The 27,223-nt window shown below is 42.4% G+C and overlaps 1 protein-coding gene across 17 annotated transcripts in view; it reads left to right on the forward strand.

Moving 5' to 3' along the window:
* Positions 1 to 27,223, forward strand: part of LOC106608716 (adhesion G protein-coupled receptor L3) — a 314,147-nt gene that overhangs the window by 215,758 nt on the left and 71,166 nt on the right. For 14 of the 17 annotated variants that reach the window (XM_045721685.1, XM_045721691.1, XM_045721696.1 and 11 more), the window contains 2 exons: positions 1,685 to 1,723; positions 20,535 to 20,718. In XM_045721685.1, coding sequence (XP_045577641.1) covers positions 1,685 to 1,723; positions 20,535 to 20,718 — 223 coding nt within the window. The remainder of the gene's footprint in view (positions 1 to 1,684; positions 1,724 to 20,534; positions 20,719 to 27,223) is intronic. The other 3 variants (XM_045721694.1, XM_045721695.1, XM_045721699.1) reach the window with 1 other exon arrangement.

Below are 27,223 nucleotides of genomic sequence, written 5' to 3' on the forward strand. Positions count from 1 at the left end.
AACACCTGTTTCCCAATAGCTTTTTTTCACAGACTTTATTTAATTGCCGCATGCAGCCAGATGCCTCCATTGAGATTTAAGTGTCATTCCCTCCTTGGAGAGCGAGGCGATGGTGATAGCCAACGGGCTGAGGAGAAATCTGACGGCTTGCACTTCTGATCTCTTTATCTATGGCTTTTACGAGGTAGCCATCTTGAAAATAAAAAGTTAAGAACAGTTACAATTCAAACTATGTTTTATGGGAGAGGATCCTTGATTTTTATTGTTATAATCTTGTCATAAAACTGAAGCCAATGTTCTATGAATATACAGTATGTAAAAATAAACATTAGCCTAGACTAGAGGGGCTGCAGGTAGCCTAATGGTTAAGATTGTTGGGCAGGTAACCGAAAGGTTGTTGGTTTAAATCCCCCGAGCCGACTAGGTAAAATCAAAATGCCGATGTGCCTTTGAGCATGGCACTTAACCTTAATTGCTTCTGTAAATTGCTCTGGATAAGAGTGTCTGCTAAATGACGAAACATTTTAATGTAATTTTATTTAATTTTTTTACTTCTATTATGATGATGCCAAAAAAGATCATGTCTAGAGCAAGGAAAGCTCCTACTGGGAGAATATTATTTTTCCCATTTGATCATTATCTCTTAGATAAATACACTAACTACCTAGTACACCAAGGACTTATGACAAATCTCCCCTAGCGCTCTCTCTATACTATTCAAGGTTATCCTCTCCGCTCTGTCCTCCATCGTTTCCCCTTTAATCCCGGCTGGCATCGCAGCCCCTGGCGCTGGTGCTCCACCTCTCTCTCCCTCTTGCACGTGTGTTTACCTCTGACTTCAATCATTTTGACACAATCTGCTAAGAGTTAACAGAATTAAAGATCCCTTTGATAGTAAGCACAATGCATCTCCGCCGGCAGACAAAGAGCCGATTGAGTTGGCAAACACCAAGATCTGTGGCACTTTTATGATCAAAGTGTCATGCGAAAGGCGCTAACGGAACCATTTCCAGGAAAATGGGCTGACTGATGTGAAGGAGCGAGAGCCTTCCTTTATGAGGAAGACGCCACCCATCACAGAAAATCAGGAGCGCATCAGCATTCCCTCTATGCTACGCGCTACAGCTAGGTTAGGCTAACAAAGTAGGCTTCTGTTTATTTAGTCTGTTCCCAGCCCAATGCTACGTGCTAGTCTAGCTAGCTGTCAGTACTCCAGTGCTAATTCAAAATCTCTACATACTGTATTGACCTGCTAACATCAGTCCCAGGTATGCTAAACTCCTTCAGGTTCAGCTTTACTCATGCTGTGACAAGGTTTCCAAGTTAAATAGTTCTTTAGTTCCTTTTTTCTCCACTTACCCACAGGTACAAGCGGTAACCTTGAAACTCCAACTTGAAAGCTGAACAATGTCTCAGCCCCAATCCCCACTTGGGCTGTGTGGCTTGTTTCTGCTCTAATTGACTAAGATTCTTTGTGATGTTTTCTATGAGAGGGAATAATTAATGTGCATGCCGTTTTTCACACAGTTTATGTAAAATGAGAAAGTCTTAATTAGCCAAAGTCAAGAGGTGACATTTTGTTATATATTTATTTTCTCTCTTTTCACACTTTATTTCATACTAATGGAACTTGTATGTCGTGTCAATCCTTTGCTAACTGTTATTTTTTTCCGGTGGTTTGCAGCTGCAGAAAAGAGAGCGCTCTTGCCGGTTTTACGTGCAGGTATTTTGACTCTTATCTTTCACCCGGCTTCCTACCCTTCCCATCCACCATGGTGCTGTGTTTTGGTGTAACCATGATTTGTGACTTGTTAACCCACCATAATGTCATGCTTTGTGCTAATGATAGTCCTGGCTGTGAAGGCATTTGTTGCTCAATGTTGGGCCTGCCAAGTAAACTTTGACCTTGTAAAATTGTATCTGAAAACTTGGATCTAAACATACCACTTGGGGCAGCAGGTATCCTAGTGGTTAGAGCGTTGGGCCATTTAACCGAAAGGTTGTGAGATGGAATCCCCGAGCTGACAAGGTAAAAATCTGTCGTTCTGCCCCTGAACAACGCAGTTAACCGACTGTTCCTAGGCCGTCATTGTAAATCAGAATTAGTTCTTAACTGACTTGCCTAGTTAAATAAAGGATAAATAATAAAAAAGAAAAAAATGTATCAGTGTGGATGCAACTATTGCTAGTTGCCATTTCTTTATCCAAGTTGTTGCTCATCTCACTTTGTCTTAACCACATCCCAATGTCCTAATTCTCCCGCCAACCCCCACCCCTGCAACAAATTCACATAGCCACCGTTTCCCAACATGTTTTTCTTGTTAATGCTGTCTTCATGCCTCTGTGTTTGTGTTGTGATGGTTTTTGATGGTAAAACAACACTCCAAAGAAGAAACTGTATAAATACTGTATGTAATGCATCCTATATAATAAGAACATTGGTTGTTCATGGATATCGTTTGAACCTCGGTCGGTCATGGTTGAATGGGTTATGGTCTAGATATAAATGTCAAACAAGATATCAGGTTTTATGCTTGAAGGAAATGTCACGTATGTTTTCCCTGCTGGAGACGCCAACAAGACGACTATTCAATACATTTAAGTTGTTTTCTTAGATGAAATAAAGAGAGACATATATAATCATCTATAGTCATCTATGGCAACATACTTGTTCACAATAACCTGATTATGTAATTCTAGCATATACTCACAGCTTTCACATTGTTATAACCGTCAGTGGTTATGCACTCGCTCAAAGCTACCATCATTTCATTTCAATGCCCCAAAGATTTTTTTCTCCCAGAGATTTAAATCCGACTTCCACATTTTTTGTGTAATAAGTAGATACAGTTAAGAGCCAAAAGTGACCTCATTTTAACCAAAGCAAGTCAAAACCCACCGTCCACCAGCACTCCCCTGACAGGCAAGACTCACAGGGGGGGGTGTTATGACTCTTCATGATGCATAAAGCATGTGTGTCCTAATTTGTAGGGCCTCCACAGCTATTTCTTGAGCTCCAGTGTGGATTTGATGTCCCGGCTTGTCAGTAAAATGTCATCAAAATCGGTTCTACTTTGAGAAGAGCTACCGGATGAGTTGACATGCGTGCTTCCCACCGCAGAAGGTTCCTATAGCTTACAGATGTTGTCCTACATTGTCTGTGGTAGTATCACATCTGTCAGGCGACATGAATTTGATTGTTTCAAATATTTTGCGGCATGTCTGAACTCACTTCAATGCGTATGGGTTGTTTGATTGAGCATTTTCCAGTGGATAAAGGGTGTGTGTGTGTGCACGACACAGAGTATGGAGTATGTATAAGTGTGCACAGCATTTGAATATCAGTTGGCGTTTTGCAAATTTGACATTTTAGTCATTTAGCAGATGCTCTTATCCAGAGCGACTTACAGTAGTGAGTGCATACATTTTTGTACTGGTCCCCCCGTGGGAATCAAACCCACAACCCTGGCGTTGCAAGTGCCATGCTCTACCTATTGAGCCACATGGGCCATTTATTGTTTTATATGCACTGACTAAGAAATACATTAATTATAGATGCCTGTGGGTTTGTGTGTGTATGCACGCTGTGCACACATGTTTATATGCACACAAGTGTCTACATGATTGTGTGTGTGTGTGTGTGTGTGTGTGTGTGTGTGTGTGTGTGTGTGTGTGTGTGTGTGTGTGTGTGTGTGTGTGTGTGTGTGTGTGTGTGTGTGTTTATACAGTACCAGTCAAAAGTTTGGACACACCTACAAGGGTCTTTATTTTTACTATTTTCTACATTGTACAATAATGGTGAATACATCAAAACTATGAAATAACACATGGAATCATGTCTTCACTATTATTCTATAATGTAGAAAATTGTAAAAAAATAAAGAAACACCCTGGAATGAGTAGGTGTGTCCAAACTTTTGACTGGTAATGTCCATGGGCAACTGTTGAACCGTGCACTGGCGTCGACTCGATACCTTCCCTGAGCCTGACAGTGTCAAACAAAAGGGGATGGAATCTCATTCGACGAACCAGAATAATGGAACAACATCTGCTGGTCTTCTGTAAACGCAGACATCGATTGCGCTGTGTCATGGCTTTGAGGGACTTTCATCGATTAGGGAAATTGAGCAGTGTTTTCTCCAACTAGGCCCCTGGCGGTTCACGTAAGTGAGATTAGTGGAAGCATACAAAACAAACCAAGGCAGATGCCTCTCTGCTGCACCTGCTTGCACAGACCTAGACGCACGCACTTGAATGCATGCACACAAATAGGCAGACACACACACACATCCTCTGTTTTGGTACCAGGCTGAGCACACCATGCACAATCATTGCTGGCAATGAGGTACAGGCATTATGTTAAACACAGTCTTCTCAGGGTCAAACATAACTTGAAAAATCAAACAGATTATAGCAGTGTGAGGATGGGCTAGGGTGGATTGACTGCCAGTGCACGTCAGAGGGCGTGGATGTTATTAAGATTGGTGATCAGGTATGCAGTCCCAACCGCTCGTTAGCCCCCTAATTGCTGGTTAGGAGGATGGAGCAGGTGTTTGCTCTCTAATGGAGATGAGAGGAGCCCGGTTCACCATCTTGATTTAGGGAATCCATCTTGTTTTATGTGGGGTGCTTGACAAAGCCATTTGCGTGCCACCGGATCTACCCGAGACCATTATGGAATAACATCTTAGAAAGAGATTTGAGGTTGTCAGTAGTAGGCCAACATTTATAGACAATTCAACGTGTCATGTTCTAGAGGAACCTTAGTTGAAAGTGTTGAGAATATTGGGTCCCACATTAAGCATAAACATGTCTTTGAATGCTTAATGAAGCCTACATAAACCCTTCATAAGGTCTGTGTGGATGCGTGAGGAATTCAAGTATTCAGTGACTATATATACTGTAAATGGCCTAGAGCATCATGGGAATTGTCAGTAGGTTCTCTTTGCTCCCTTTTTGAAAATAATATCCAACCTTCATTTACTACAAACATTCAGTACAAACCAGCCTCTCTATTTTCACCCTAAAGGATTATGTCCCTATCAGATACATAAAAGGCCTCTGGTCTTTGATTTCGAACAAACATAATCAAATGGCATCCCGCTTTCTATCCTCTTTGGTGTATTAACTACTATCTTGTTTAGGTGCTTTGACACCATGGTTGGCCAATTACAGTGATTACATCCCCTTTGCGTCAAACTAAGGTCAAACGCCCTCATTTAAAATGGCTGCGACACACAATATTTCCAAAGGGATACGATTTTCAGCAAAGTGTATGTGGAGTTAAGGGATTTATCACATGGTATGACTTTCCTAGCTCCAGTAACTCCGAGTCGAGTATTAAAAATGGGAATTGTATCTCCTGGCGCGAGTGAAGGTCGTAAACCAATAAATTCCGGGATATAGAGAGGATATTGGGTACTGATCCCTTGTTCAACGCAACTCCCTCTCCCCTTCTTCCTTGCATATGGGGTAACTAGTGATTGTGTCACAGTAGAAGGCGACCTCCGAAAGGCCGGAATGGAAGGGGGACGCCTTGTCCGAGAGCGTAATGAGATTATAACATTTTATCGGCGGCCAATTTGTTAAAGATGAGGTTTGTTAAAATGACCACATACTCATAAAGACTTCCCCGTCTAGCTACCCCCGACAACCATTCTGTCCTGCGGTTTACTGTCTACAGACTCCACCCTCGCTATGTTATATGGACCGTGTCTGTTCACTGTCAGAGTTCCACAGCAGTAAAATAAGGTCATTCAATGAAAAAGTACCCTCGCCTCAGAACCGTGCATTTCTTAGTAATTTACTAATAGACACCATGGAACTTCTCATGAAGTGTCTTTCTATTGAGTTCATTTCTAGGAATTTGCATGGTGAATAGACTTGATTTGGGGTCGTAGTTGACTTTGCGACGATGAGGTGCTGTTTGTTCTACTCTCCCTTGTTAAATAATGAGCAATGTTCATATTGACACTCGCCTTTGGATTAGCTTTCTTGAGTGTATCTGCTTCTTTTTGTCTTGTATGCGCTTACTGTGTTTGAATGCCCCACACATTCCTCAACAGAACTATCGATAGCGGATATATTAGTAGTAATTGCGTTTATTGGTAGTGCGCAGCCATAGATTGAATTGGTCACCAATTTACAATTGGATCATGTAACGCAACTGTGGAAATACATGGAGCTTTTAATGTCACAGTCCACTTTATTGATAACCAGGAAGCATTGAAGTGTCTTGTTGAGATTGGTCATGCATGCTAGCAGTCGCGTATTGAGGACCATTGAGTGAGCAGGGTTGAAGGGTCAAGCACACTGAGAATACTCTACTGATATTGTGGCATTACCACATTATATTGCAGAGTATATTGTAGAGAGCGAGAGCAAAAGAGGGGGAATAGAAAGGAAGATGGGAAAAGACCCATGGACACCAGCAGTGTGAGGCAGAATTGAAGTGAAGGAGCAGATGATATTTTCCAACCGAACATGTTACAGAAAAAGATAGGGGATGAGTGGAAAAGGGAAGTGGAAAGTGAGGAAGTGCGAGTCGGACTGGCGCTCCATCCCTCTTCCGTTCCGCTAAGCCGTTGACGGGAGTTCAGGCTCAGCCAGAATCAATTTCTCCGACCTGGAGTTCATTTCATCAATCAGCGCACGCACGCACACACACACACACACACACACACACACACACACACACACACACACACACACACACACACACACACACACACACACACACACACCACACAGGCTGACTTGGACCAATTCCAGGCCCCAGTCTAATATCCCACCCCTTCCATCCCCTTCATTGGTGTAGAGCAATCAGAGCGTGCAACAGAACCGTGTACTGTCTACACTCTGTTTGATGTTTTTATTAAATTGTTTTTAATCATAGCTAAAGTTTGTTTTGCTACGGATTCCGCGATGCGGTCAGCCTTTACGGCTGGGACTGTAAGTTTGTCCCGGATTCCTGTTAAGTAGCAGTTAGCTGCTAGCCATCATGAAAATGGAGAAAGCTAACGCTAGCAGTGCTAGCCCACCAGTGTTTCTATCCACAGCTGGGCACAAATGCTTCAGGTGTGGGATTATTTTCACACAATCACAAGATGAAGATAAGGTGTAACTGCAAAATGGACAAGGGTTTGTCTGCCCTAAATGCACCACCATCAAGCATTTAAGGGAACAGATCCTCCGGCTGTTAGCTCGGCTGCGAGAAAAGGAAAATCTGTTTTCTAAGTACACCGACCTTGCTGTAACCCAGGCAAACCAAATCTGTTTTAAATGCCTCCTATAGCAATGCTATCGATGACTCTGGCGGTCTGATCTGTCCCAATCCAACGGAGAGATGTTAAGCTCAACTCCGCGACCTGTGGGAGACTAGGCACTCGCACGGCGTAGGAGATCATGAGGCAGTAGGAGATCATGAGGCAGTCTGGCCACCCATCTATCCAAGAAAATCAGATCCAGCTATCAAACAGCTTTGCCCCGCATGAGACGGACCTACCATCCCCGGGAGTCAGCACGGATCCTTGGTGTATACCAACAGCTGGCGGCCGCCCAGTGGCACCCTCCCCCACAGCCACCACAGTTCTGCAAGTCGTTTCCCATAGGATTCCATCACTATCATTGTGGGCAGCTCGATGGTGAGAGATTTTGGCCTGCCTACGGTCTGTGGACTGACCAAGGTCCACTGTCACCCAGGAGTCTGTGGTGACCACAATATTGACACCATCATCACTCATGTAGGTTATAACAACCTTGGTTTTAGGCGATTTGAGGGAGGACTAAAATATATTTTTTAAAGACCCTCACTAGCACAGGGAAGAATAATGAATTATCTCCCATGCTACAGAAGGGGTTCGGAACATTTCAGCTGACTTTTTGCCCTAAATGAGTACCTATAGAAACTTTGCAACAACAGGAATGTCTCTTTTTGTGACAATTTTGATTTGCTGTGGGAGCAACCAACACTTTTTAAAAGAGACTGGATTCACCCTAACCGCAGGGGTTCAAGGATTATTTCCAGCAACATCGCAAACTGTTTTAGAGACTGACAGACAGGGTCTGGTAGTGCTCCAGGGGATTTTAATCTTTTGAGTTCTATGGACTTTATACAACATGTTATTGGGCCCACCCTTACCTGCGGCCATACTCTGGACCTGGTTATTACCAAGGGGCTTTCTATTGACATATCCTCTATTGTTGATGTTGCTTTATCTGATCACCACTGTGTATTTTTTACTACCTTGTTGCCCATAGCACAGGGTAATACTGAAGGCATTATTAAGAAATGCTTTCTTACCTCTGAAGTTGCTACAGATTTTATTGAGTGTATGAACAATACTACATCACCTATTCTGCCTTCCTCTTGTGATGATTTAGTTGATAACTTAAATAGCAAATTAAGGGAAACCATTGATGCCGTAGCTCCAGTAAAGTTGAAAAAGGCCACATCCAAACCGAGAGCCCCTTGGATGAGTGAGGAAACTAATAAATGAAAGGGAAATTGCAGGTCCATTATGATTTTCCGAGAAAGCAACTTGGCATATATAACAAGGCAATTAGAAATGGCAGACGGGCACATTTTCCTAACTTGATCACTAATAATCAGAATAATTCGAGAGTGCTCTTCTCGACCATTGATGGTGTGGTAAATCCTACCTCCGCAAACCTATGTGAACTTTCCCCCACATCTAAAAGTGATGCGTTGATGGCGTATTTCAGAGATAAGATAACAAACATTAGGCTGGGTATCAGTCAAGCAAGACCTGATGAGAAGTTTGATTCTGTATGTACGCTAGCCCAGTGTTTCCCAACTAGGGGTGCTAGGATGGGGGCACTTGGCCTATCCACAGGGGGTACTTCAGAAGACTCATGAGACCATAGGCTTACTGGTAAAATGCATATGAAGGGGTACTTCAAGGGTAATCTGGGCAGAGCAAAATGTACTTGGCGGTACAGTAACCGAAAATGGTTGGGAACCACTGCCCTAGCCTACGTTGGGAAGCACTGCCCTAGCCTACGTTGGGAACCACTGCCCTAGCCTACGTTGGGAACCACTGCCCTAGCCTACGTTGGGAACCACTGCCCTAGCCTACGTTGGGAACCACTGCCCTAGCCTACGTTGGGAACCACTGCCCTAGCCTACGTTGGGAACCACTGCCCTAGCCTACGTTGGGAAGCACTGCCCTAGCCTACGTTGGGAAGCACTGCCCTAGCCTACGTTGGGAACCACTGCCCTAGCCTACGTTGGGAACCACTGCCCTAGCCTACGTTGGGAACCACTGCCCTAGCCTACTTTGGGAACCACTGCCCTAGCCTACGTTGGGAACCACTGCCCTAGCCTACGTTGGGAACCACTGCCCTAGCCTACCACGCAAAGGCACTATGGATTTATTTTCCCTGGTTGACACACATGCTCAGATAAGTGATATCACAACTTAAGCCTTCTACCTGCCTTCTCGATCATGTGCCCACCACCTTCTTCAAAACATTTTTTTATTTTCTGAAGAAGTGCAAGCTATTGTTAATCACTCTCTGTTCACAGACACTTTCCCCACTGCACTAAAAACTGCTATGGTGAAACCCCTTCTGAAGAAAAGTAATCTAGATTCTTCAACTCTTGTCAATTTTCGGCCAATCTCCAACCTGCCATTCTTCAACAAAATTCTGGAGAAATTGGTGTTCAAACAGCAACAAAAGAAAATATATGCCAACTGTATTTTAGAAAAATTACAATCTGGTTTTCGTGCCCAGCCTTAGTTAAAGTGGTAAATTATCTTAGAGCCAACACAGATGCCAAACAGCTCTCTGTCCTTGTACTCTTGGATTTAAGTGCTGCGTTCAACACTGTTGACCATGATGTCCTTCTGGACAGACTGGAGATGTGGGTTGGCCTCTATGGTCCAGTTCAATTTGGTTTAGGACCTATTTAACCGCTCGAGTGTTTTTGTCATCCTTTGTGAACAATACTCATATCTCATGTGGTGTTCCAGAAGGTTCGATTTTTGGGCCTGGTACTGTTCAGTTTATATACTGTATGTTACCCCTTGGCAGCGTTATCAGAAAGCACAGCATTCATTTTCACTGCGACACAGACGATACACAACTTAACATTTCTGTGTCACCATAGGATTTTAGAGCCACGGATAAATTATTATACTTTATTAGTGATTTAAATACTTGGATGGCTCACAACTTCCTCCAGCTAAATCAAGAAAGACAGAGGTACTTATTGTTGGAGCCAAAGCACAGATAGAGAATATGGCCACACATTTTAATTTACAGGCAATAAAGATAAAACAGAAGGTAAAAAAACCTAGGTGTTATTTTAGATTCTAAACTCAATTTCGAATCACACATTAGGATTGTGACCAAAATAGCTTTTTACCACCTGATGAACGTTGCCAAGGTGCAGCCGTTTTGCTCTAAGGCTGATACAGAGAGACTCATCCATGCTTTTATTACAAGCAGGCTTGAGTACTGTAATGCTCTCCTGTCTGATCTACCCAAGAAAGCCATTGATCAACTGCAAAACATTCAGAATGCTGCAGCACGGGTACTGACCAAGACCAGACGGAGAGCACACATTACGCCGGTTTTAAGGTCTCTGCACTGGCTGCCTGTGAGTTTTAGAATACATTTTAAGATTATTCTATTGGTTTTTAAATCAATCCATGATTGTGCACCCCAATACATATCAGACATGCTTTTAAGTTATGTACCAAGTTGGTCCCTCAGGTCCTCTGGCACTGGCCTTTTAACTATCCTAAAGCCTAGGACCAAGAGGCATGGAGAGGCAACCATTAGTTACTGTGCCCCCAGCCTCTCGAATAGCCTGCCAGAGAACCTGAGGGGAACCGAAACTGTGGACATTTTTAAAAGAGATCGTAAAACACACCTTTTTAGATTTGCTTTTCCTTAGGGTGCTTTTTAGTCGTTCAGTTTGTATTGTTATTCTTTTGGTTTTTTATCCTCTTGTTGTGTAATAAATGTTTCAGTTGTTATTTTCATAGTTTTATTAGTTTTTTCCCCCTGTGAATCACATTGTGTTGCATTCCATGTCTGAAATGTGCTGTATAAATAAAGCTTGATTTGATTTGAAATGACTGCAGCAAGATAAGTTGGCCCTGTTCGAATTCTTCTAGATTGCATCCTTTCTTTACCCCTTATTTGGAATGATCACTGATCTGATATCGATCTGGATTGGTTAAAGCGAAGTATTGGAACCTGTGCTTTAACCTAGTAAAAATCAAATCAGTAAGTACTCAAAGAAGGGAGAGAGTACAGAAGGATGCAATTCACAAATATTAGAACAGGGTATTTTTCTTGCCCAGTCATCAGCTTGTTACAACCATAGCATTCGGGGGTGTAGGCTAGCTAGTTGATGATTAACATTTCCAGACCAGCCAAGAACCAGGAAGTGTTGGTTTCCCTGGGTGGCTTGGATCTTTCAAGAGAGCAGAGGAAACTGGGGGTGGGGGGGTGGGGGGGGGGTGGGGGGGTGGGGGGGGGGTACAGAAACATAACAGTGGTTGAAAGTTTGGAGCTCTCTGAGCCGAACCACTGCTTTTGACAGATGGAGAAGCAGTCTGTCTGCAGTAAGGCATCCACACTCCTCTACTCCGCTACACTGAGTGTGTTGTGCTGCTTGAGTACATCCCTCTCGGCTCTCTCTATCCCTCTCTCCCTCTCTCTCTCTCCCCCTTTGGAAATAAGAGGCTCTTGTGAAAAGAGTTTGTTGTCCCCAGGGGTAAACCGTAGATCTCATTTGTCTGTGAAGGTTGCCTGCTAGACTTGTAGACTCAGTGCTAAGCTTAATTACTCCGACTTATATATTTCTTGCCCAGAATCCTTAAACTTGCTTGCCACAGTCTTCAGAAAGTAGTATACAGTGCACTGTTGTTAGAGACCATTCAAGAAGTCAATTTTGGGCTGTTGGGTCTACTAAGCTAACATATGGCATTTTTTAAAGATGGTCATTTAGCCATTTGATTTTGAATGTTTAGAACCCCTGCAGGTATACAGTACCAGTCAAAAGTTTGGACACACCTACTCATTCTAGGGTTTTTCTTTATTTTTACTATTTTATACATTGTAGAATAATAGTGAAGACATCAAAACTATGAAATAACACATATGGAATCATGTAGTAACCAAAAAAGGGTTAAGGTATATTTTATATTTCAGATTCTTCAAAGTAGCCACCCTTTGCCTTGATGACAGCTTTGCACACTCTTGGCATTATCTCAACCAGCTTCACCTGGATTGCTTTTCCAACAGTCTTGAAGGAGTTCGCACATATGCTGAGCACTTCTTGGCTGCTTTCCTTCACTCTGCGGTCTAACTCATCCCAAACCATCTCATTTGGGTTGAGGTGGGGTGATTGTGGAGGCCAGGTCATCTGATCCAAAAAAAATAAAATGTTATTTGTCACATGCTTACAGTGAAATGCTTACTTACAAGCCCTTAAAACCTCTTAAGGATCTGCCACTTTTAAAAAATCTTTGCCTAAAATGACATACCCAATCTAACTCCCTGTAGCTCCGGACCTGAAGCAATGATATGCATATTCTTGATACCATTTGAAAGGAAACACTTCGAAGTTTGTGGAATTGTTAAATTAATGTAGGAGAATATGGCATGGTATTAATTCACTGTAATAGCTACTGTAAATTGGAGAGTGCAGTTAGATTAACAAGAATTTAAGCTTTCTGCCAAAATAAGAAATGTCTATCTCCTGGGAAATGTTCTTGTTACTTAAACCTCATGCTAATCGCATTAGCCTACGTTAGCTCAACCGTCCCACCGGGGACCCACCGATCTTGTGGAGGTTAACTAATTAAGGAGCAACAAAGAAATAACAGTAGCGAGCTATATACAGCAGGGGTACCGGTATAGAGTCAATGTGTGGGGGCACCGGTTAGTCGAGGTAATTGAGGTAATATGTACATGTAGGTAGAGGTAAAGTGACTATGCATGGTTAATAAACAGAGAGTAGCATAAAAATGGGGGTGGGGGGAATGCAAATAGTCTGGGTAGCCATTTGATTAGCTGTTCAGGAGTCTTATGGCTTGGGGGTAGAAGCTGTTAAGAAGCCTCCAGTACCGCTTGCCTTGCGGTAGCAGAGAGAACAGTCTATGACTTGGATGACTAGAGTCCTTGGCAATTCTTTGGGCCTTCCTCTGTCACCGCCTGGTTTAAAGGTCTTGGATGGCAGGAAGCTTGGCCCCAGTGATGTACTGGGTTGTACGCACTACCCTCTGTAGTGCCTTGTAGTCGGAGGCCGAGCAGTTGCCATACCAGGCGGTGATGCAACCAGTCAGGATGCTCTCAATGGTGCAGCTGTAGAAATTTTGAGGATCTGAGGACCCATTCCAAATCTTTTCAGTCTCCTGAGTGGGAATAGGTGTTGTCGTGCCCTCTTCACGACTGTCTTGGTGTGTTTGGACCATGATAGTTTGTTGATGATGTGAACATCAAGGAACTTAAAGCTCTCAACCTGCTCCACTACAACCCTGTCGATGAGAATGGGGGCGTGCTCGATTGTCCTTTACCTGTAGTCTGTAATCATCTCCTATGTCTTGATCACATTGAGGGAGAAGTTGTCATCCTGGCACCATACTGCCAGGTCTCAGCCTACAGGGAGGAGGTCAGTCTTCGTTGTCGTCGGCAAACTTAATGATGGTGTCGGAGTCATGCTTGGCCATGCAGTCATGGGTGAACAGGGAGTACAGGAGGGGACTGAGCACGCACCCTTGAGGGGCCCCCGTGTTGAGGATCAGCTTGGCAGGTGTGGTGTTACCTACCCTTACCACCTCGGAGCGGCCCGTCAGTAAGTCCAGGATCCAGTTGCAAATGGAGTTGTTTAGTCCCAGGTTTGTTAGCTTAGTGATGAGCGTTGATGGTACTATGGTGTTGAACGCTGATTGCACCTCACATAGGTGTTCCTTTTGTCCAGGTGGGAAAGGGCAGTGTGGAGTGCAATAGAGATTGCATCATCTGTGGATCTGTTGGGGTGGTATGCAAATTGGAAGGTCAACATTCACAAGGCCTGCTTCAGTGTTTGACTCAAAGTGAGCATAAAGTTATTTAGCTCATCTGGTGGGCTCGTGTCACTGGGCAGCTGGTAGCTGTGCTTCCCTTTGTTGTCTGTAATAGTTTGCAAGCCCTGCCACATCCGACAAGCCTCAGACGGTTTTGTACGATGTATTGACGCTTTGCCAGTTTGATGGTTCATCGGAGGGCATAGCGGGATTTCTTATAAGTGTCCTGTTAGAGTCCCACTCCTTGAAAGTTGCAGCTCTACCCTTTATCTCAGTGTGGATGTTGCCTGTAATCCATGACTTCTGATTAGAGTATGTACGTACGGTCACTCTGGGGATGACGTCATCAATGTACTTAATGATGAAGCCTGTGACTGATGTGATGTACTTTTCAATGCCATCGGAAGAATCCCAGAACATATTCCAGTCTATGCTAGCAAAACGGTCCTTTAGCTTAGCATCTACGTCATCTGACCACTTCCTTATTGAGCGAGTCACTGGTACTTCCTGCTTTAGTTTTTGATTGGAAGCAGGAATCAGGAGGACAGAGCTATGGCCAGATTTGCCAAATGGAGGCTGAGGGAGAGCTTTGTACGCATCTCTGTGTGTGGAGTAAAGGTGGTCTACAGTTTTATATAAAAACAAATATTTTCTCTCTGGTTGCACATGTAACATGCTGGTAGAAATGAGGTAAAAGAGATTAACGTTTCCCTGCATTAAAGTCCCCGGCCACTAGGAGCGCCGCCTCTGGATGAGCATTTTCTTGTTTGCTTCTGGCCTTACCTGTGGATGTATTTCAGGGCCTACCTTCAAACTCAGTGCCTCTTTGCTTGACATCATGGGGAAATCAAAATAAATCAGTCAAGACCTCAGAAAATAATTATAGTCTTCTACAGGTCTGGTTCATCATTGGGAGCAATTTCCAAACTCCTGAAGGTACCACATTCATCTGTACAAACAATAGTACGCAAGTATAAACACCATGGGACCACACAGCTGTCATACCGCTCAGGAAGGAGACGCGTTCTGTCTCTTAGAGATGAACGTACTTTGGTGCGAAAAGTGCAAATCAATCCCAGAACAACAGCAAAGGACCTTGTGAAAATGCTAGAGGAAACAGGTACAAAAGTATCTATATCCACAGTAAAACGTGTCCTATATTGACATAACCTGAAAGGCCACTCAGCAAGGAGGAAGTCACTGCTCCAAAACTGCCATAAAAAAGCCAGACTACGGTTTGCAACTGTACATGGGGACAAAGATCGTACTTTTTGGAGAAATGTCCTCTGGTCTGATGAAACAAAAATAGAACTGTTTGGCCATAATGACCATCTTTATGTTTGGAGGAAAAAGGGGGAGGCTTGCAAGCCGAAGAACACCATCTCAACCGTGAAGCAGCATCATGTTGTGGGGGTACTTTGCTGCAGGAGGGACTGGTGCACTTCACAATATAGATGGCATCATGAGGGAGGAAAATTATGTGGAAATATTGAAGCAACATCTCAAGACATCAGTCAGGAAGTTAAAGCTTGGTTTCAAATGGGTCTTCCAAATGGACAATAACCCCAAGCATACTTCCAAAGTTGTGGCAAAATGGCTTAAGTAAAACAAAGTCAAGGTATTGGAGTGGCCTTGACTTCAATCCCATAGAACATTTGTGGGTAGAACTGAAAAAGCATGTGCGAGCAAGGAGGCCTACAAACCTGACTCAGTTACACCAGCTCTGTCAGGAGGAATGGGCCAAAATTCACCCAACTTATTGTGGGAAGCTTGTGGAGGGCTACCTGAAACATTTGACCCAAGTTAAACAATTTAAAGGCAATGCTACCAAATACTAATTGAGTGTATGTAAACCTCTGACCCACTGGGAATGTGATGAAATAAATAGAAGCTGAAATAAATCATTCTCTCTACTATTATTCTGATATTTCACATTCTTAAAATAAAGTGGGGATCCTAATTGAATTTTTACTAGAATTAAATGTCAAGAATTGTGAAAAACTGAGTTTAAATGTATTTGGCTAAGGTGTATGTAAACTTCTGACTTCAACTGTGTGTGTATATATATATATATGATTAATTGAATTTGGCCTTACTGCTGTTACCCCATAGAAACACATTGCATAATAAATGTATACATGGCAGAAGAGATGGGTTGATACAGCTTCCTCTTTCTCATATTGTTTTCCCATTTGCTTGATTATGCTGGCAATTGACATTAAACAAACCATAGAACAAAATAGCTCTTTCCTGTATACACATTTTATGTCCGTTTATATCCTTCATTACGCCCTTTATACATTTGCTGTAAGTCCATGTCACTCAATAATGCATCCGGTAATGGCTCTGTTTTATTTCCATCTTTTGTAGCTAGGTCAAAGCACATGTAACAGAGATTATCCATATCCTCAAAACCGGCATTCTGAAGCCAAAATACATCCAGATTTATATTCATAATTGATTTGTTCTCTGTTAGGTCCACAGATAAGCATCATAACCCCATATTAAGCAGCTAAACCCATCATAATTTGACTTTCTGATTCAAAATGAGGGGCTTTATACTTGAATCCGCACACTAATCAATGCCCTATAATTTCTGAGTACCCCTATCCAAAATACGGCTTTGTGTCGCATTGATTTGCAAATGCGACCCTATTAGGTACCATACCCAAAGATGGCACTTTACTCAAAATGTAGTTTATCACGTTTTTGATGGCTCCAGCATGTGCACTCTGGAAGGACAGATTGCTTAGTAGATTGCAGTTTCAGACTTCATCATATTTAAATTGGCGAAGGGGAAAATATTCCAGTGCTGCTGAGAAAAGCTCCTTAATTGAGAGCCAATCAACCTCGGCGTCTCTGTTAATGTCAAAAGGTACGATTTGAGTTTGGCTGAAGATAATGAATAATTGCATCAAAGTTGGGTGCTTGCCTGGCTTAAAGACAGTGTTTGTGCGCCGGGGAGTGTGGAATAGCCAGCTGGTGCTATTTAATGTTCCCTTCATCTCAGCGCACTAGTGAGTTGAATACAACCACCTCTCTTCCTCATGCTCTTGTCTATTCTGTACCAGATATAGTCTAGATTAGCTGCCACTGTGTCCACAACAAAGACACTCGTCTTAAGGATCTACATAATTAATTGGAAGCTGATAACTCTTGTGTGTATGGGTTATGTCGTTTATAATGTTTATAGTGTCAGGCTTTTTTTATATATCTCAATCAGTTTGATTCTGCAGGGCAGCTCCAATGGGCTGTTTTCTCATTGCATTGCCTGAGGTTTCGTACCCCCGCTGTTTTGGAACCCGCTGATCTGGAATCAACTCTGAAACTCCTATTCTCTTTCATAGTCCATTGATCAAAACGGAACCTACTGTAGCCACCGGGATAACACCAAGGTATTGCCGTATGCAATGTTGGAGGAGCTTTCTTCCCCCCTCTTAAAAAGCTTGATGTTTCTCCCTTAGATTCTCGCCAACGAGCATTTACGATCAAGCGCGGTGTCCGTCTTTGCAAACGCAGAGGCGTAAATTGGCCTTTGAAGCTGTGGGATATCAGAGAGGCTGTGATGATTTCTTTCAAATTATGAATTATTATTTTTCTCAGTCTATTCTGTAAAACCCTTTGTTCAATAGTACTCATCAATGTTTGATTATTAGATTTTAAAACTAAAAAGCACCTGTGAATTCTGTGCGAACACCTATTCATGGACAGAAGTTTCAGTTTTGATAATGCATTTTCTTCTGTTGCACCAGAGGGATGGAATAGTTTAGCCTGATCAATTCGTTTTCTATTCAAATGTCTTGTCATCAGTTGCTCACAACTTCTCCTCTTGTCTTGAGATTGCTCCCTTTTCTATTTCCCTGGTTTATTGGTTTCAGATTATTGTGTTCAGTTATTGTGGGATTAGGGAAAATATAATTGAGGTTAAACAATATTAATAGACAGTGTTCCTCAACGAGTGGTCGTCCTGAGTAGCCGACAACAAAAATGGTGTACCACCATTGGCTTCTGTACTAAATAATATTATATTATGATTAATTAATGGTATTCTGTTTGTGTGTTTACATGCATGTGTTAATGTAGCATGGAGGATGGGGATTTTTGGGGGTGCATCAGCCTGGTTTACATGCATCCGCCTGGCCTACATGCATCAGCTTGGCCTACACCTGTTCTGTGATGTACAGTGCATTTGGAGAGTATTCAGACCCCTTGTCTTTCTCCACATTTTGTTACGTTATAGTCTTATTCTAAAATATATAACATTTTTTTCCTCATCAATCGACACACAATACCCCATAATGACAAAGCTAATTTTTTTTTTTTTTTTTTTTTTGCTAATTTATAAAAAATAAAACAGAAATACCCTTATTTACGTAAGTATTCAGACCCTTTGCAATGAGACCATTGATCATCCTTGAGATGTTTCTACTACTTGATTGGTGTCCACCTGTGGTAAATTCAATTGATTGGACATGATTTGGAAAGGCACACACCTGTCTATATAAGTTCCCACAGTTGACAGTGCATGTCAGAGCTAAAGGAATTGTCCGTAGAGCTCCGAGACAGGATTGTGTCGAGGCACAGATCTGGAGAAGGGTACCAAAAAATGTCTGCAGCATTGAAGGTCCCCAAGAACACAGTGGACTCCATCATTCTTAAATGGAAGAAGTTTGGAACCACCAAGACTCTTCCTAGAGCTGGCCGCCCGGCCAATCTGAGCAATCAGGGGAGAAGGGCCTTGGTCAGGGAGGTGACCAAGAACCCAATGGTCACTCTGACAGAGCTCCAGAGTTCCTCTGTGGAGATGGGAGAACCTTCCAGAAGGACAACCATCTCTGCTGCAGTCCACAAATCAGGCATTTATGTAGAGGCCAGGCGGAAGCCACTCCTCAGTAAAATGCATATGACAGCCTACTTGGAGTTTGCCAAAAGGCACCTAAGGGACTCTGACCATGAGAAATAAGATTCTCTGGTCTGTTGAAGCCAAGATTGAACTCTTTGGTCTGAATACCAAGTGTCACGTCTGGAGGAAACCTGCCACAATCCCTACGGTGAAGTGTGGTGGCAGCATCATGCTGTGGGGATGTTTTTCTGCGGCAGGGACTGGGAGACTAGTCAGCATCGAGGGAAAGATGAACGTAGCAAAGTACAGAGATCCTTGATGATAACCAGGACAACGACCCTAAGCACACAGCCAAGACAACGCAGGAGTGGCTTCGGTCAAGTCTCAATGTCATTTTGCTTCACTCGCAATAACATCTGCTATTGGTCACATGTGCTATTGGTCACATGTTGTATGTGACCAATACAATTTGATTTGATGTCCTTGAGTGGCCCAGCCAGAACCCAGACTTTAAACCTATCGAACATTTCTGGAGAGACCTGAAAATAGCTGTGCAGCGTCTCTCCCCATCCAACCTGACTGAGCTTGAGACGATGTGCAGAAAATAATGGGAGAAGCTCCCCAAATAGGTTCAAGCGTCATACCCAAGAAAACTCGAGGCTGCAATCACTGCCAAAGGTGCTTCAACAAACTACTGAGTATAGGGTCTGAATACTTATGTAAATGTGATATTTCTGTTTTTGCTTTGTCATTATGGGGTATTGTCTGTAGATTGAGGGGGAAAAAAACTGTTTAATCAATTTTAGAATAAGGCTGTGATGAACCAAAATGTGGAAAAAGTAAAGGGGTCTGAATACTTTCCGAATGCAATGTATATAATGTCATTGTTTCTCTTGGTACGATTTACCATTGACTGTTTGACATGAATAATGGGTCATTTAAAAGGGGTAGTTAATAATGTTATGCCAGGACTTTTCAGAGGGAGAAACATCAGGTAACGGTAGTCACAGATGTATGCAGGATCGTGGGCGAGGCCTTCAAGAAATCTGGCATAATTCATAACAACATTGAGCTGTGGTGAATGTGTGGAGACAGTCAGTGGTAAATCGTACCGATATATACATCACAGAACAGGTGTAGGCCAGGCTGCTACATTAACACACTGAAACAGAATACCATTAATTAATCATAATATAATATTATTTAGTTCAGAAGCCAATGGAGGAACACAATTTTTGTTGTCGGCTACTCAGGACAACCACTCGTTGAGGAACACTGTATGTTAATATAGTTTAACGTCAATTATGTTTCCCCTAATCCCACAAATGAACAATCCGAAACCAACAAACCAGGGAGAAAGAAAAGAGAGCAATCTCCAGACAAAAGGAGAAATTGTGTCTAGCCGATGGCAAGACATTTGACTACCCTTACTTGATATTTGTCCTTCTGAAAAGTCCTGGCATAACTTTGTTAACGAACCCTTTTAAATGACACATTATTCAAGTCAATTGGTGATTCTAAAGTCCTTCCATAACCCATACTGATGCCATTGTTATCTTCCCTTTGCTAGCTCCCTACTGATGCTCTGGTTGGTTATCCCCCTCCACTATCGTCATGTCGCTAACTCTCCTTGTTGTCTGGTGCAGGCCATGGTGGAGACTGTAAACAACCTGCTTCAGCCCCAGGCCCAGTCGGCGTGGAGGGACCTGAGCACCGGGGAGCAGCTGAGAGCAGCCACCATGCTACTGGACACGGTGGAGCAAGGAGCCTTCGTCCTGGCCGACAACCTGCTCAAGACGGACATCGTGCAGGAGAACACTGACAACATTCGTGAGTACAGACCGAGACCCATGTACACACACAGAGGCATAATACCCACTCACACAGCACAAACGTTAAATGAGATCTTATCACACACACACACACATGCATGAAGGCAGGTGGTCGTGTACACACACCCACACACACACACACACACAGTGTTAGAACTTATTGATGTGGCAAAAATAACTCTTCAGACACTGTTTTGTACACTGGTGAACACAAGAGGAGCTGTCAACCTGCCAGAACATGATTTCTGGAATGTGTAAGAGACACGATTGACTGAATGTTTTACAAACCTTTTCATAGTCGTCATAGGACAGTGTGATCGCAAACACTGTCATCTCTTGATGTACTGTATATTTGTACTTCTTGAATATACAAGCTTGGTCCTGTGTGGCTCAGTTAAGTAGAGCATGACCCCTTGCACTGCCAGGATTGTGGGTTTGATTCCCGCTGGGGCCACCCATATCAAAATGTATGCACGCACCACTCTAAGTTGCTTCAGATAAAAGTGTCTGCTGAATGGGATATGTTATATTATTGTATTACGATATACTGTACATACAAAGATTAGAACATTTTACCTAGCGAAACAAGCAGGAAAAGTGTCTAGTCTGAAAGAGCAGTGGCTGTTGTCCAATCACGTCTGATTAAACAGATTACTGCGTTTGCCAGTAATATGAGCATTAAGCCATCCTAATGTGATTTGTTTTGGTCGTCTAAGGAAATCAATTTGGACAAACTAAGTTCCTGTACAGTCATGCAGCCTCTGCGTCCCAAATGGCACCTTATTACCGATATAGTGCTCTACTTTTGACCCGAGGACTATGGGCACTACATAAGGAATAGGGTGCCATTTGAGACGCACCCAGAGTCTTAGTCATTGTTTGAGTTTAGTTTCAAGTTTCACATTTTATTAGTCGCATGGACACCATCAAATGAAACTTGCATAATAAATATTATGAATACCAACATAAAGTAAATGGCTCAGTAGAATAGAATAAACATTTTAGCATAAGTATAATACAGGAAGGCACAATTTATAGTCCAGTATTTATTAATGTATTGGGGATGAGGGGCAGTTTTAAACTGGGCAGTATGATAAGAGTCTGGTAGCAGCAGTTGTGGTGTGTGTGTGTGTGTGTGTGTGTGTGTGTGTGTGTGTGTGTGTGTGTGTGTAGCATTAATGTATATATGTGTGTGTATGTCTGTGTGGTTGGGTGCATGTGTGCTAAGGTGTGGAGAATCAGAGCAGGTGGTCAGTCCAGTTCCAGTGTTCAGCATTCTGATGGCTTGTAGATAGAATCTGTCTCTGAGCCTGTTAGTATCAGACCTCATGCTCTAATACCGTCTGCCCGACAGTAAGGGAGAGAACAGCTCGTGGCTGGGGTGTGTGTGTGGTGTTTGAGTTTAGGCCAATTCTAAGCTAGTCTATTCAAGTTTTTTCAGAACCTGAATGTGATCTTTTAGATATTGGGATATATTGTAAAACGAGTTATCCAATGATTGTTCCATGGAGGCAAGATCGTTTTTGATGTAGTATTGTATAGCTATTTTATACTGAACAAAAATATAAACGCAACATGTAGCAATTTCAACAATTTTACTGTTACTGTTCATATAAGGAAATCAGTCAATTGAAATAAATGAATTAGGCCCTAATCTATAGATTCCACATGACTGGGCAAGAGCACAGTAATGATTGGGCCTGGGAGGGCATAGGCCCACTCACTTGGGAGCCAGGTCCAGCCAATCAGAATGAGTTTTTCCCCACAAAAGGGCTTTATTCCAAAGAAAGAATCCTCAGTTTCATCAGCTGTCCAGGTGGCTGGTCTCAGAGGATCCCACAGGTAAAGAAGCCGGATGTGGAGGTCTTGGGCTGGCTTGGTTACACGTGGTCTGTGGCTGTGAGGCCAGTTGGACGTTCTGCCAAATTCTCAAAAAAAACTTAAGGAGGCGGCTTATTGTAGAGAAATGAACATTACATTTCCTGGCAACAGTTCTGGTAGGCATGTCTGCAGTCAGGATACCAACTGCATGCTCCCACAAAACTTGAGACATCTGTGGCATTGTGTTGTGACAAAACTGCACTTTTAAGTGGCCCAGCACAAGGTGCACCTGTGTAATAATCGTGCTGTTTAATCATCTTATTTATATGCCACACCTGTAAAGTGGATGGATTATCTTGGCAGAGGAGAAATACTCACTAAGGGATGTAAACAAATTTGTGCACAAAATTTGAGAGAAATAAGCTTTATGTGCGTGTGGAACATTTCTATGATATTTTATTTCAGCTCCTGAAACATGGGACCAACACTTTACATGTTGCATTTATATTTTTGTTCAGTATACATAGCTATTGCATAGCTATTTAGATTACCAAAATGGTATGATGCATCATGTTTTGACGAGAACCCTGTGGGCCCTGGTCATTTTTATTGCACTATATTTGGAATAGGATGCCATTTGTGACACATCCATAGTTCAGATTACATAGAGAACCTTCTGGCTATTGATCCTGTTTGCTCGAATATTCACCAATCGGCTCTTGAAGATTCCAAATGAGATCAAAGGTCAACCAGTAAACATGGAGGTCAAGTTCAGCCCGGTTAGGAATGGGTGACCTCTCCGTCGGTGGTCACCTATAAATTGACTTAATTATCTTAAATCACTGTCTTTATATCCATATGAATACCGTAACTTGATTTAAGCCCCAGTTCTGTGCATAATGAATCAATGGTCAAGGCCTGAGGGTCTTCTGGGGAAATGTATTGATATATATATATATATTAAAAGCAGTTGGGTGATAGTGGATTTGTTTACGCTCTCCCCTGATTGCCCTGAGCTGTCAGTTTTTGCAGAAAACGTCCATGTACACAGAAATGAAATGCTTAAAACATCTCAATGTTCTGCCCTATGCCCATGGGGGATGAAACGGGAAGATACAGTGAGGCTTGGAACAACTTTTGTTGAATTGTGGACTTAACAAATCAACAGTTTACATTTCAAACGGTTGTTGAACACAGTTGTAAGGAAGAGGGAAAGACGAGGGGAAGGAGGCGAGTGAATAAAACATGTTTGTGAGCTGAAGAAACGACCAGCGTGTATCGAGCATTAGGGAAAGATAATGTTATTATATAGCACCCTTAGCATAAAGGGGATTTCTTTAGGCTCCTGCTGCCATGGCAACCTTAACATATAGGTCTGACAAGTCGAATGAAGCAGCCTACGTTCGGGGAATTAATAAAATGGGAATTTATTGTCTATGGTACTCAATTTATCCGGGTATTAAGGGATCCTAGCCCTGTTTGGAAGGAAACTAAACAATCCCCTCATGGCGAACTACCGGTGTTTTATATCCTTCATGGAGGTAGTCTGGTTAATTGTGCACAGTGACATGTTTACTAGGCCTTCACTTTCGGTTTGCTCTGTTGAGTTTGCCAGCCAATGAGGTTTGTTTGTCCTTCACGGTCCCAAGTGCCCACCCCGTCATGTACATACATAAGTATTTAGACACCACAAAATAACCATGTCAAATCAAATTGTATTTGTTACATGCGCCGAATACAGCAGGTGTAGACTTTACATTTAAAATGCTTACTTACAAGCCCTTTCTCAACAATGCATAGTTAAATTTGCTAAATAAAAAAAGGAAATAGTAACAATAAATTAACAATAATGATGCTATATGCAAGGAGTACCGTTACCGAGGCAATGTGCAGAGGTACATGGTAGTTGAGGTAATATGTACATGTAGGTAGGTGTAAAAGTGACTAGGCAATCGGGTTTGATAAAAAACAAGAGCAGTAGCAGTGTGAGTGTGTCTGGCATCAATATGCATGTGTGTATATATATATAGTTGATGTCAGAAGTTTACATACACCTTAGCCAAATACATATAAACTCCGTTTTTCACCATTCCTGACATTTAATCCTAGTAATAATTCCCTGTCTTAGGTCAGTTAGGATCACCACTTTATTTTAAGAATGTGAAATGTCAGAATAATAGTAGAGAGAATGATTTATTTCAGCTTTTATTTCTTTCATCACATTCCCAGTGGGTCAGAAGTTTAGATACACTCAATTAGAATTTGGTAGCATTGCCTTTAAATTGTTTGACTTGGGTCAAACATTTTGAGGAGCCTTCCACAAGCTTCCTACAATAAGTTGGGTGAATTTTGGCCCATTCCTCCTGACAGAGCTGGTGTAACTGAGTCAGGTTTGTAGGTCTCCTTGCTCTCACACGCTTTTTCAGTTCTGCCCACACATTTTCTATGGGATTTTGGTCAGGGCTTTGTAATGGCCACTCCAATACCTTGACTTTGTTTTACTTAAGCCATTTTGCCACAACTTTGGAAGTATGCTTGGGGTCATTGTCCATTTGTTAGAGCCATTTGAAACCAAGCTTTAACGTCCTGACTGATGTCTTGAGATGTTGCTTCAAAATATCCACATAATTTTCCTCCGTCATGATGCCATCTATTTTCGGAAGTGCACCAGTCCATCCTGCAGCAAACCACCCGCACAACATGATGTTGCCACCCCCGTGCTTCACGGTTGGGATGGTGTTCTTCGGCTTGCAAGCCTCCCCTTTTTCCTCCAAACATAACGATGGTCATTATGGCCAAACAGTTATATTTTTGTTTCATCAGACCATAGGACATTTCTTCAAAAAGTACAGTCTTTGTCACCATGTGCAGTTGCAAACCGTAGTCTGGCTTTTTTATGGCGGTTCTGGAGAAGTGGCTTCTTCCTTGCTGAGCGGCCTTTCAGGTTATGTCGATATAGGACTCGTTTTACTGTGGATATAGATACTTTTGTACCTGTTTCCTCCAGCATCTTCACAAGGTCCTTTGCTGTTGTTCTGGGATTGATTTGCACTTTCCGCACCAAAGTACGTTTATCTCTAGGAGACAGAACGCATCTCCTTCCTGAGTGGTATGACGGCTGTGTGGCCCCATGGTGTTTATACTTGCGTACTATTGTTTGTACAGATGAACGTGGTACCTTCAGGCATTTGAAAAGTGTTCCCAAGGATGAACCAGACTTGTGGAGGTCTACAATTTTATTTCTGAGGTCTTGGCATATTTTTCCCATGATGTCAAGCAAAGAGGCACTGAGTTTGAAGGTAGGCCTTGAAATACATCCACATGTACACCTCCAATTGACTAAAATTATGTCAATTAGCCTATCAGAAGCTTCTAAAGCCATGACATCATTTTCTGGAATTTTCCAAGCTGTTTAAAGGCACAGTCAACTTAGTGTATGTAAACTTCTGACCCACTGGAATTGTGAAACAGTGAATTATTAGTGAAATAATCTGTCTGTAAACAATTGTTGAAAAAATTACTTGTGTCATGCACAAAGTAGATGTCCTAACCGACTTGCCAAAACTATAGTTTGTTAACAAGAAATTTGTGGAGTGGTTGAAAAATGAGTTTTAATGACTCCAACCTAATTGTATGTAAACTTCCGACTTCAACTGTATACACACACACACTACGGTTCAAAAGTTTGGGGTCACTTAGAAATGTCCTTGTTTTCCATGAAAACATACATGAAAGGAGTTGCAAAATTAATTGGAAATATAGTCAAGATGTTGACAAGGTTTTAAATAATGCTTTTTAATTGAAATAATAATTGTGTCCTTCAAACTTTGCTTTCGTCAAAGAATCCTCAATTTGCAGCAATCACAGCCTTGCAGACCTTTGGCATTCTAGTTGTCAATTTGTTGATGTTATCTGAAGAGATTTCACCCCACGCTTCCTGAAGCACCTCCCACAAGTTGGATTGGCTTGATGGGCACTTCTTACATACCATACGGTCAAGCTGCTCCCACAACAGCTCAATAGGATTGAGATCCGGTGAGAGTGCTGGCCACTCCATTATAGACAGAAGACCAGCTGACTGCTTCTTCCCTAAATAGTTCTTGCATAGTTTAGAGCAGTGCTTTGGGTCATTGTCCTGTTGTAGGAGGAAATTGGCTCCAATTAAGTGCCGTCCACAGGGTATTGCATAGCGTTGCAAAATGGAGTGATAGCCTTCTTTCTTAAAAATCTCTTTCACCCTGTACTAATCTCCCACTTTACCATCAGCAAAGCACCCCCAGACCATCACATTGCCTTCATCATGCTTGACAGATGGCGTCAAGCACTCCTCCAGCTTCTTTTCGTATTTTCTGTGTCTCAGGAATGTTCTTTTGTGATCCGAACACCTCAAACTTAGATTTGTCTGTCCATATCACTTTTTTCCAATCTTCCTCTGTCCAGTGTCTGTGTTCTTTTACCCATCTTAATCTTTTCTTTTTATTGGCCAGTCTGAGAGATGGCTTTTTTTGTTGCAACTCTGCCTAGAAGGCCAGCATCCCAGAGTCCCCTCTTCACTGTTGACGTTGAGACTGTTGTTTTGCAGGTACTATTTAATGAAGCTGCCAGTTGAGGACTTGTGAGACATCTGTTTCTCAAACTAGACACACTAATGTACTTGTCCTCTTTCTCAGTAGTGCACCGGT

The sequence above is a fragment of the Salmo salar genome, chromosome ssa07, assembly GCF_905237065.1.
Source record: "Salmo salar chromosome ssa07, Ssal_v3.1, whole genome shotgun sequence".
In the NCBI taxonomy this organism is placed as follows: domain Eukaryota; kingdom Metazoa; phylum Chordata; class Actinopteri; order Salmoniformes; family Salmonidae; genus Salmo; species Salmo salar.